The 12,555-nt window shown below is 36.4% G+C and overlaps 1 protein-coding gene and 3 pseudogenes across 4 annotated transcripts; 3 read left to right on the top strand and 1 right to left on the bottom strand.

Moving 5' to 3' along the window:
- Positions 1-1,346: 1,346 nt before the first annotated feature.
- Positions 1,347-3,112, top strand: AT4G08670 (Bifunctional inhibitor/lipid-transfer protein/seed storage 2S albumin superfamily protein). Its single transcript, NM_116936.3, has 3 exons — positions 1,347-1,822; positions 1,935-1,976; positions 2,684-3,112. The coding sequence occupies exons 1-3, from the start codon at positions 1,447-1,449 to the stop codon at positions 2,890-2,892; spliced, it is 627 nt and encodes a 208-aa protein (NP_192607.2). The 5' UTR covers positions 1,347-1,446; the 3' UTR covers positions 2,893-3,112.
- Positions 3,113-4,269: 1,157 nt separating this feature from the next.
- Positions 4,270-7,077, top strand: AT4G08660 (annotated as a pseudogene; the record flags this gene model as incomplete). The annotated part of the gene is made up of 1 exon: positions 4,270-7,077.
- Positions 7,078-9,354: 2,277 nt separating this feature from the next.
- AT4G08657 lies at positions 9,355-9,894 on the top strand (annotated as a pseudogene; the record flags this gene model as incomplete). Its single annotated transcript has 1 exon — positions 9,355-9,894.
- A 700-nt stretch (positions 9,895-10,594) lies between these two features.
- AT4G08655 lies at positions 10,595-11,125 on the bottom strand (annotated as a pseudogene; the record flags this gene model as incomplete). The annotated part of the gene is made up of 2 exons: positions 10,595-10,900; positions 10,961-11,125.
- Positions 11,126-12,555: the final 1,430 nt, after the last annotated feature.

Below are 12,555 nucleotides of genomic sequence, written 5' to 3'. Positions count from 1 at the left end.
AATAATTCTTAAAATTTAAAAATTACTACTTTAAACAAAAAAATCACGGGACGGGTAAACAAATTACAGAACGGGTTTTATTTTGGAATTGGGTTATATGGTGGATGTATTTGAATCAATATTTATAAAATTTTAAAATATTATTAATATGCTGTTTTAATAGGGATTAAAACTTCAGTTTTTTAACAATTATCTCATGGATTCGTGGTATAGCTTTACTTAATAACAATTATAAACTGTAAAATAAAAATATTTTATAAAAATAAAATTTGCAAGTTTTAATATATATTACTTTTAAAAAATAAATCGTACCGCGGTATACCGCAGGTTAAAATCTAGTCGTTTAGTAGATTTGAGAAAGCGGATCATTTTTCAGGAAACTGTATAATCGAGACTAACTTTGAATCATTTGTTTCAAACGCATAACAATCAACTTTTTTTTATTCTTTATAACACAAAGTAATGCTTCTTACTCCGAGTGAAGGGGTGAGGGGCACCTGGAAAAACACTTTGCACCAAGCAGTAAAGTATAATCATTTTCTTGAAAACACTACCAACATAGGCCCATAATTGGATCCATGAATTTTCATGAACCATCAATCCAACATCTTATATTTTGATTTGAACTATCCAATTTTTCTCTAATAAACTAATAGCTCTAGATTCAATAGGATCCAATTGAGTTTTTTCCCACATTGCTACTTCCCACAATTGGACTATCCAAAGCTATTAATAGATTTTCTATATTTTTTTTTATTTTTTTTGTCTTTTGAACTATGAGTGATTAGTTTTTCGAAAATGTTTTGAAGAACGTTAACAATCTATTTTTATACCTCTTAGATTCTCTCGGTTCCTTAAGTCATATTTCAATATACCCATTAATTATCAGAAGAGAATCTCTGACAATTAACATTACACAATCTATTTATTTTATTTTGATTTAAACAAAATGTTTGTCAAGTAAAACCCATTGTTTTCTTAAACAAAAAGGCACCCTACTAGCTCCAACGATTTATCATCATTTTCCGTTATTTCAAAATTAAAATGAATATGAGAAGTCAAATGTATTTATTTTTAGTAATGTTTCACGTATTTTACTAAATCTGATTATCCAAACAGAAATCATCATGATAACAGATAATGAATTAATTCTATAAAAAAAAAAACAGATAGTCAAATGATCACAAAACATTAAAATCGATGACAACAAACTAATAACCTATTCAACAATAATCTCTAATCTCCAAGATTAAAGGAACAAGAATAGGACTTCAAAATCAAAGAAAAAACAAACAACGCAATTCTTATCTTTTCTTTTTCCTAACTTCACTTCCATATATAAACCCCATTCTTCTATCATCATCTCAATCAAGAAAACATAAAGCTAATTAACAATAAGAAACCAATAAACTCTAACGCTCTTCAAAGCAAAAAAAAACATCAATAATGAAGCAATCTCTTCTTCTATCCTTCGTGTTACTACTACTCTCATCATCATCACTCGTGACACCAATCCATGCACGTAACAAATCAAATCCGGCAAAGTCTCCTGTTGGTGCTCCAGCACCAGGACCATCAAGTTCCGATTGTTCTACAGTAATATATAGCATGATGGATTGTCTCGGGTACCTTGGTGTCGGATCAAACGAAACTAAGCCAGAGAAATCGTGTTGTACTGGAATAGAAACTGTTTTACAATATAACCCACAATGTATTTGTGCTGGTTTGGTTAGTGCTGGCGAAATGGGAATTGAACTGAATAGCACAAGAGCTCTTGCAACACCTAAGGCTTGCAAACTCTCCATTGCTCCTCCTCATTGTGGTGATTTTTTATATTTATTTCTATTGTGTCTCAATATTAAGTTTTTTTTTTTTTTTGCTTTCTTTTGCCTTATATTTTTAGGGTTTGAAAGTAATATTTTCTTTCCTTGCAGGTATAATAACTTCAGGCGCTACGACACCAGGTGCATCTCCTGGTACGTGTTGACTTATTTTCATGTTATGGTCGTAATTAAGATTGAAGGCTTTTGTGTTTTGTTCCCCTTGAGGATTGTCTCTAGGAAAATGATTGAACAAATATAAGTTGAAAACAAAATGAGTTAATAGTTTTTGAATGTTGAATCATTTTTTCAGTTTTTTTTTTTTAATTTCAAATGAGAAAAAAATTTGGTCAGTTAGATTTTCAACCCAGTTCTGTTCCTCCAAATGTGGGTCTTTCATTTACTTTTTACAATTGACTAGGTCTGGGCACGAAGCGGATATCCGGAAAAATTGTGATATTTGTTATTCGATTCGTTTTAACCGAATACTTGATTTTGTGATTTGCTTTACTTCGAAATTTCCAGATATCCAAAATTTCGAATATCCGGAATTATTTGTGATATTTGCGAATATCCGCTTTGATACATTTAAATATTAAAAAAATCTGTAAACTATATAACCATATCAGATATTCAAAGTTTTTATTTAACATGCTTTCAAAATAAGTTCTAAATACCAAACATAACTATTGTTGATTTGTGGTACTTCTATTAAGTTTCATTTTGTTATCAATTCATATCAATTAGAATTTTGAAATACTATAACACATTGCATTTGTGTCACTCCTTTCTGTTTTTTGTTAAATAAATAGTGTTTTCGTATGTTACAAGATATAACGTATGAATGATAAATATGGATGCAGTTTCCCCATCGGCTGGAGCACCTACGACTTCACCATCTGCAGCCAAGTCACCGGAAACTTCGGCAACTTCGCCATCTTCGGATGAGACACCGTCAATGACTGCACCTTCTCCTTCATCTTCTGGCACAAACATCCTCTCAGTTCCTGCACTCACCATTGTTTTCGTTATTGTTTCTTCTGTCGCTTACATTTCGGCCTTTTCTAATTAACCACAGCTTTTACTTTTATTTTCTTTGTTTTTGATCTATGAATTGAATTCTACATTGTTATGGTTGTGATTTGGAAGACATGTTATGTTTTTTTGTTGCTTTTAATCATGCAACCGTAATACAATGTGAAATATGCGCTGGGCTGCTTAATTTGATAAGAATATAAGAAATGGGACTTATTACTTTAAAAAATATCTACAAGATATAAAATTAAATATTACAATAACTGTCTTTATATTAAAAGTATGAATGTAAAGCTTAATTAAAATATTGGTTAAACAACATTAAACAAAAATGGTTTCGTGTATAGAAGAATTGCTCTTTATCTATATATAAAAAAACATTCAAGAATTGTAGTCCTCGGAACCGTTTTTCCCAAAAATGAATTCCATCAAATAAAGAAGATTTACTTTGATGGGTAACAAATTAGGTGTTATTAATAAAACAAGACAAAACTTTTTTTTAATTATTATGATATTTTTGTCTTTTTTTTTAATACCCAGCGTGTCTCTACTAAACGTTACTGGAAAAAACATAATTATATAGAATGCCACTGCCACGTCAAAATTTGCTGACGTGGATTAAATGAACTCAGCCGTAACGCGATACAGCGGCAGTTACGCCTGAGTTACGGTATATTGCGGCTGACTTACGACAAAAATCTATGAGTCATAACAAAACGGCGAAGTATGAGTAGAACTCAGCCAGACGTTACGGCTGAGTTGTAATATAACCCAGGCAACGGTATGGTTGAGTTAAAGAATGTTGGTCGAGTTATAAAAAGTTATACGATAACCCAGACAACGTTATGGCTGAGTTATGATAAAACGGCTGACTTATTTCCGCGACACGGCCGAGTTATATTTTTGGACGGCTTAGTTATGGAATGATGTGACGGCTAAGTTATGGTCGAGTGTTATAAATCAGCCGCTAATAGCTGGATTACGGTAAAACTCAGCCTTGTTATGGCTGACTTATTTGCAAAAGATTAATTACTATAATAGCATGCAGTTACAGCCGAGTTGTTAAACGTTACGGCTGAGTTAGTTTAGTTACGACATACCACGACTGACTTAACTTTGTTTTTCTCCTGTTTTAATTACTGTAATAGTATTCATGTTGCGACTGACTTATAGATTTGCTTGATGGTTGTGTTATGAACTGTTCGTTTGGTGGCTTACTTGCCACCTCATCACTTCAAAACGACGTAGGCTGTAATTTTCCATGTCATCATTCCATGTCAGCATCCTCAACGGAAATACGAAACGTCCCTTGCTTCTTTAACTCGTCTTCCCAGACTGTGTTTAACGCCTGAACGTTACAACTTCTTCATTCATCTTCTCATACATCTTCAATTTCTTTCATCTTTCTCTCGATATGGCTGATCCCGTTACGGTCATAGTTGTTTCCGGTTCGTGGGTTAAGAAACAGAGATTCGTATTTAACCCCGACGAAAGAGGGTGTAGAGTTGTGCAGCTAGAAGCAGAAAGAGCAACGCACGACAGTCTTTTGAAGCTGGTGGTCGATGATTACGGTTTGTATCAGTCGACCCATCAGTTAAGGCTGAGTTACATGTTCTCTAACAAGACTCTGAAAAATATGTCGTTTGATACTCCAACAGTTTATATCTCTAATGATCGACAATTGCAATGTTATCTAGGTTTGACAAAATTCGAGCAGCTACGTCTCTGTGTGGAGTTTACGGCTGAAGATTCAAGTGATATTAGTCGGAAGGACGGATCAAGAGGAAGGGGTTCGAAACGCCCTATCGAATCTGACTCAAGAGCAGAATCTACATTCAAAGTTCCGGGTGGGGGGTTTGAAGGCGTCTGTTACGATTATCAAGACGATGAAGTAGGGGACGATGAATCAGGTGATGATGAAGAATGGGACGATGAATCAGGTGTCGATGAAGCATCTGACAAAGAAGCAGGTGACGAAGAAGAAGATGATGAATTTTCTAGCCGGTTTGATGTTTTCGACGACTCCGATGGTGCCTCATCTGATGATGAGGACTTTGCTGTATACGGCGAGCCTAAGAATAAAGACGAAGATTCACCGAAACTTACTCCTACGAAGAGAACTAAGACCATGGAAATGATCGGATCTACTGGGAGCCTGACTGATTTAAAGTTGGAGCTGTCTACGCTAACACTCGCGGTAGGCCAACAATACCGTAGCAAATTTGAGTTGGAGTATCGACTCAAACTTCTTGCGATAAGGGATGGATTTGATTTTGATGTACCAACTTCTAATAAGACTACAGTATATTACGAGTGCTGGGTGGATAGATGTCGTTGGAGAGTTCGTGCATCTAGACAAGGGGATAATCCTAATTTTTATGTTTATATATACGATACGGAACACACATGTTCTGTGACGGAACGTTCTGATCGATCCCGACAAACAACACCTTTTGTTCTGGGAGTTCTTTACAGGGACTATCTTGGTGACGTTGGTCCGAATGTTAAACCAAAAACAGTCGGAATAATCATCACTAAGCATTTTTGAGTAAAGGTAATTACAATGTTTCGGCTGACTTATTTTTTATTTGTTGGCGGACTTATACATATTTTACGGTTGACTTATTGATATAGTATGGCTGACATATAATTACATTTCGGTTGAGTTATGACCCTTTAAAGGCTGACTTAAGATCACTTTGTGGCTGAGTTGTGGTATAGTTTGACTGCGTTGTAAATATATTATGGTTGACTTATCGATTAATATGTCTGTGTTAACAGATGAGTTATTCAAAGTCATACAAGACGCTGAGGTTTGCAAGGGAGCTCACTCTGGGGACCCATGATAGTAGTTTTGAAGAACTGCCTTCTTACCTATACATGATAAGACGGGCAAATCCGGGTACAGTCGCGCGTCTTCAAATTGATGAGAGTAGAAGATTCAACTATATGTTCATTGCATTTGGTGCCAGTATCGCTGGGTTTCATTACATGCGCAGAGTTGTTGTTGTCGACGGTACGTTTCTCCATGGTAGTTACAAAGGGACGCTCTTGACAGCCCTAGCTCATGATGGTAATTTTCAGATTTTTTCGTTAGCTTTCGGTGTAGTTGACACTGAAAATGATGAATCTTGGCGTTGGTTTTTTTACGCAACTCAAAGTTATTATTCCTGACGCAACGGACCTGGCAATAATATCGGACAGATAAGTCAATAGGGAAAGCAATTGGTGAAGTGTATCCGTTGGCTGCTCGTGGGATTTGTACTTACCATCTGTATAAGAACATTTTGCTAAAATTCAAAGGAAAAGATTTGTTCCCTCTGGTGAAAAAAGCGGCAAGGTGTTATAGGCTAAATGATTTTGATAACGCGTTCAACAAGATTGAAGAGCGTGATCTTCTACTACATGCATACCTCCAAAGAGCGGGTGTTGAAATGTGGGCGCGTGCTCATTTCTCCGGTGATAGATACAATTTAATGACTACGAATATAGCGGAATCAATGAACAGATTACTGTCAAAAGCCAGAAATCTTCCCATAGTTTGACTGTTAGAAGCGATAAGACAGATGATGACAAGATGGTTTGCTGAACGAAGAGATGATGCAAGCAAACAGCATACTCAGCTCACACGTGGTGTTGAGAAACTGTTACAGGTAACTCAGCTGTAACTAGTGCATAACTCAGTCGTCAAATAATGATAACCCAGTCATAATGAGAATAACTCAGCCATAACGTATTTGTTTTGTTTCTTGTTTCTTCTCACTAATAGACCCATGTCACCTCGTCAAGACTTCTGGATGTACAAACGATTGATGCTTCCCGCGTTCAAGTAGCTTATGGAGCATCTTTGCATGTTGTAAATGTGGATGAAAAAAATGCCACATGCCGTCTTTTCGAGAAAGAGAAATTACCATGCATCCATGCAATCCTAGCTGCAGAGCATATGGGTGTGTCTCGTATATCCATGTGCAGTCCTTACTATAAGAGCAGTCATTTGGTCAATGCGTATGCTGGTGCAATCATGCCTTCAGATACGGAAGTCCCTGTTCCTCAATTTGTAATTGACCAACCGTGCTTGCCTCTGATTGTTGTGAACCAGCCAGGCAGGCCCAAGAAACTAAGGATGAAATCAACACTAGAAGTCGCCGTTGAGACTAAACGCCCTAGGAAGGAACACACATGTTCTCGATGTAAAAAAGTTGGGCACAATGTTAAAACTTGATGTGCATAGTACTGTTTGTACTCTATATGTTTCTTCTTTTCCTTGTTTGGCAACCGTGATATGTATTTCGTGACATTGTAGACTCTAAGCACCGTAATATTTGCAATTTCTTTAACGTCCCGACTGAGTTATTTGCAAAAATATTCTGGCCGTTTTACATGTTACGGCTGAGTTATTTAAATAGGGAAGTCAAAAGGTTCGGTCATTCGGTGATGTTACGGCTGAGTTATATAAATATGGAAGTTGAAAGGTTCGGTCATTTTACATGTTATGGCCGAGTTATATAATTAGGGAAGTCGAAAGGTTCGGTCATTTTACATGTTACGTCCGAGTTATAAAACTACGGCAGTCGAAAGGTGAGTTCATTTTACATGTTACGGCTGAATTACTTACGACTGAGTTATATTCGTATTATGTTACTTAGCGGCTAAGTTATTCAATTATAATACGGCTGAGTTATGAAACTGAATTTTGAAGGCAAACACAAAATGAAATTCCCAGAAATATTTGTTTGAAGGATACATAGGAGGATATGAAAAGTAAACAATGGTAATAACCCGATTCCTTCCATCTTGCATTACTCGAGGACCATTTTTAACTCTTGCAGTTCTTCGATATTGGGATCGACAGTCACATCTGATATATCTGCATAATTTTGGATCTTCACATGTTTGGGGTCAGTATGATACCTAAAGATCTTCCACCATGTGAGTGCAATAAAAATATTGTCAATAACAATACTGTCATTGCGAAAAGATCGAAATTTGCTATGCAAGTCAACGGCCATTTGGCCAAAAGCCTCACATTTCAACCTCTCCTTGCTGAAACATATAAAACAGTTTTATAATTATACCCCTCTCAGGAAAAATATATGATGAAAAGAAAGAAATTTAGAAGTAATTGATAAAAAAAAATTGTACTATTTGTACATAATCTCGAAGGTAAGTGTGAATCTGTAATCTTGAAACCATTTTCTGTAATATTTGTCAGACATCCGACATCGACGAGTGCACCAACCAAATATGGGAGTATGAAATAAAGATTAAAAACAGGCATGTGATTTGTGAAAGTATGAAATCTGCATTAGATACGTATTACTTACCTACCAAATTTTCAGTATGAGCGGTGTCTTCAATAATGTTGTCAAAATGTGTGAATCTGTTAAATAATACAGTTTCCCTTGGGTCGGAATGAGTTATCTCAGTTGCATTCATGAACTCAATCATGTATTTGTGGGTTGTTGACAGACAAAACCACAGTTTTCAATGACACCAAAAGTTCTGCTTTCTTTCCACTGATTCTCTTTGAGCATGTCGAAGTAACGTTGAGAAAAACGACTTCCGATTATAGCTTCAATTTGGATTCCCTATGAAAACAACATTGGAGGATGAGTTATATAGGGAATAAGATAAGAACAAGGTTAAGTACGACTTGTATCATTAGTGAAGATTCCATTACCCACTCATCGACAAAGACGACCCGTAGTTCGAATGAGTTATCTGTGAAAAATGATCTGTACGTTCTAAGAACCATAACACAAATCATCCAGCAAGTTATGCAAGGATTCAAGTCGCGGAGGCCGTCGTAACCCATGGTGAAATTCCGAGTCGTTGAAAAGTAAAGAAATATTTTGAACTCGTGAACTTTTGTTTGTGAGAGTTTAGGCTTTGGGAGTTTATGGGAGAAGCCGTTTTTATAGGCGTATTAAACTGGTGTTAATTGGGCCAGATATAACCGTAAATCGGTTAGTCAGTAAATCGAATTGAACGTCATACTTTATTGACAACTCAGCCGTAATGTGGTTTAACCCAGCCGTAACAGTACAATTTGCCGCCAAACACAGCCGTAACCTATACACTTTCCCGCCAAACACGCAACCTTTTGTATTCCTTTACCTGTCTTTTTTTAATATTTCTTGACAACTCAGCCATAACATTGTTACATGTCTTGAGTGTAACTCAGCCGTAACAATATATTTTGCCGCCAAACTCAGCCGTAGCACGGAAAATTTTCCCGCCAAACACAAAACCTTTCGTATTCCTTTACCTGTCTTTTTTTAATAATTCTTGACAACTCAGCCGTAACATTGTTACATGTCTTGAGTGTAACTCAGCCGTAACAATATATTTTGCCGCCAAACTCAGCCGTAACACGGAAATTTTTCCGGCCAAACGAACAGACACGGAACCTTTCGCATTCCTCTACCTGTCTTTTCTTTTCTATATATCAGTTACTTGAACTCATCATTTACACGTCTCATCCTCACTTCCTAACGACATGGTTCCTCACATTGACGGACAGTTTATCAGAGATGTCGAAGCCGTGCTCACCGCTCCTGATCGGGCGAATCTCCCAGTTTTAAACCCTGGATTGGGTACATGGGTTGACAAAACCATTGTTACGTGGTTCACATTCAATCACCAACTATTTGTCGCGATTGCAGATATACTCCAACGCAACTTTCACCATGCGTGGCCGACGTACCGGATGATTCCTGTTGTTTTCAAGGCAAGATGTTTTTTTCTCCTCACGGTAAGCATCGAGTTTTTATATAAAGCACTTCCTGTAAACCGTAGACTAAATTCTTACTATTTGCTCTCTTTGTAGTGTATGTAAACCTGAGATTCAAGGCACACACTAACGGTGTGGACGCAGTTTAATTTGTTGGCTAGAACGTTGTACCGGGACAATATGCGGGCGCTGAAACGGGGATGAGCGCGTGGTTTAGATAAGTCGTGGTGGATGACGACAACAGTTTGGAATGATTTGGTGGACATGATTACTGAATTTGGCCCAGATGATGTCGGTTTCATGTGTTGAATGCTTTTGTGTCTCTTACTTCTCTTCCCTTTATCTCATTCCTATGAACTCAGTATATTACTCTCTTCTTTTTTTTGGTAATGGCTTTATATCTCCTATTATCTACGATCGCCTTCTCAGTAAAGTCAGTTGTTATCGCTTGAGGTCACTTGTTAAATTTTATCATAATTCAGGCCTAACTCAAAATTAACTCATCCATATCAATTGATTAACTCAGCCACAACATTATAATAACTCAGTCGTATCAATAGATTAACGCCTTCTCAGTAAAGTCAGTTGTTATCGCTTGAGGTCACTTGTTAAATTTTATCATAATTCAGGCGTAACTCAAAATTAACTCAGCCATATAAATTGATTAACTCAGTCACACCATTATAATAACTCAGTCGTATCAATAGATTAACGCAGACACAACAAAGAATAACTCAGTCATAGCGTTTTATTAACTCAGTCACAACATTACCAGTATAACTCAGTCAACGCGTTGTAAAAATCTCAGCTATAATATTAGCTTAACTCAGCAATAACATTATATTAACTCAGCCACAACATTGGATTAGCTTGACCGAACACAAAGTTCCATTTCATTGCAAGCTAATATTTGAACCAAAAAAACGAATTAACCCTAGACGCTGAGATAAACATCAATGACATAATGGATTCCAAAAGCAAACAATTCATCCAAACATCAAACAAACTAGTAGCCAAGAAGAAGCCTCTGTTCCTTGGTTTTTGGGAACATTAAGATACCAAGTACAATGACAATGATAATAAAGCCAAGACAAAAGCAGCAAAGTTTGATCATCAATTTCCATTTCTGGTTTTCCCTTTCGCTCCTCATCACTTCTTCCTTCAGTTCTTTCACCATCACCTGTAACGCTTCTAGCTCGACAGCAACCTCGGACTTGGCTGCGTTTATCTCACTGTCCATGGCGGACAATTTTGGCCAACTGTCTACGACCATTTCGTATGTACCATCTTCAATCCATTTAAACAAATGGTCCTGCATATTCAATCACAAATCAATTAACAACGAAACCAATAAAATCCTCAAATCAATTACATCTTTACGCGTAGGACAACGGAAGTATGGTCTTCCACGGTTCTTTGCTGGCGTCGATGTATAGATGACCACGTCTAATCCGCAATGACACTTCGATGGTAACCGACGTCCCAAACGGCTGACGGATTGTGTACTCGCAATCGAATTCTCAGAATTGCTACTCATTTCTTTAATTTTTAGTTGGGAAATTCGGAGACGAAAAGCAAGAAGGAATGCAGCTCCAGATCTGAAATCAGAAATTGGAATTTTAAAACTTAGGGTTTGATTTTGGGGATTTATAAGTGTGTTCGTGTTCATTTGGTTTTTGTCACAACGACGTCATATCTGGTAAATAACAGAGACTCTGGAACAAACCGACGTCGTATCTGGTCAATAACAGAGACTATTTTTCTCTGTATTCTGACCTAACTCAGCTACATCACAGGCATAACTCAGCCATCACTTTGTTATAACTCGGCCAAACCCTGAAATTGCTTTTCTTAAACCATCAGTTGGGACAATCAAGTAACTAACATATCATAATCACATTCCAACTAGTGGAATCATGAAACTAGCTCATTTTTTATATACTTCATCCAACATCCTACTTTATCCAACAACATACTCTATCCAACAAAAGGGAAGTCGCAACAACATCAGTCGTAGAAGTTTGGTCAACATAGTTTATCAATCGACACTTAGTGCATTGTGTCTTTATTTTCTGTTTGGATATAATAGATTTTAAATTTTGACACAAAATTGTTACAATTTGATGGCTAGTTTGAAATCTGATAATAACACTTGGTTTCTCATAAATCGGCCATATCACGAAATCTTCTGCAATAACTCAGTTGTAACGTATTGGTATTCTACCGCCAAACAGAACATTTATATTTGAGGGTTTAGTTATTCGAATCAATTCAAACTCGTTTGAATTATTATCTTTTGACGTGTTCGTGTGAATATGAAACCAATCATTATTGGCGGTCCCCATAAAAACACTTTTTTAATCTCGACAATAACATAATAATTGTTTCTTGATAAACTCAGCAAAAAGCAAAACTCAGCAATATTCTATTCTACCTGAGTAAGGGACATCAATAGAACCAACAATAATGCTTGTATACAAATCTCATAATAACATTTGGTTTTCTCATAAGTAGTTCGAACATCGAAATCTTCTGACATAACTCAGCCACAACTCAGGAATAACTCAGCCATATAACTGTTATAACTCGGCCAAACCCTGAAAGTGCTTTTCTTGAGCCAACAGTTGGTAGAATCAAGTAATTTACATATCATAACCACATTCCAAATAGTGGAATCGTGAAACTAGCTCATATCCTATAAACTTTATCCAACATCCTACTTTATCCAACATCATACTCTATCCAACAACATCATTCTTAGAAGTTTTGCCAACATAGTTTGTCAATCGACACTTACTGAAAATAAAAGTTATTTTCTGTTTTCAAATTACACATCTTCACGCTACTAATATAACCAACAATTTGATGGCTGGTTTAAAATGTCATAATAACATATGGTTTCTCATAACTCGGTCAAACCACGAAATTTTTTGGCATAGCTCAGCCGTAACGTTATAATATTCTACC

The sequence above is a fragment of the Arabidopsis thaliana genome, chromosome 4 (assembly GCF_000001735.4).
Source record: "Arabidopsis thaliana chromosome 4, partial sequence".
Lineage (NCBI taxonomy): Eukaryota > Viridiplantae > Streptophyta > Magnoliopsida > Brassicales > Brassicaceae > Arabidopsis > Arabidopsis thaliana.
The sequence above is the reverse complement of the archived record's forward strand: the minus strand, read 5'-3'. Positions and strand labels throughout refer to the sequence as shown.

What these genes read in the sequence shown, in the direction of transcription:
- AT4G08670 (NM_116936.3), top strand. Translation starts at nt 1,447, where the DNA reads ATGAAGCAATCTCTTCTTCTATCCTTCGTGTTACTACTACTCTCATCA. An exon ending in CATTGCTCCTCCTCATTGTG is followed by an intron (nt 1,823 to 1,934) that starts GTGATTTTTTAT and finishes CTTTCCTTGCAG; the next exon opens with GTATAATAACTTCAGGCGCT. An exon ending in GACACCAGGTGCATCTCCTG is followed by an intron (nt 1,977 to 2,683) that starts GTACGTGTTGAC and finishes ATATGGATGCAG; the next exon opens with TTTCCCCATCGGCTGGAGCA.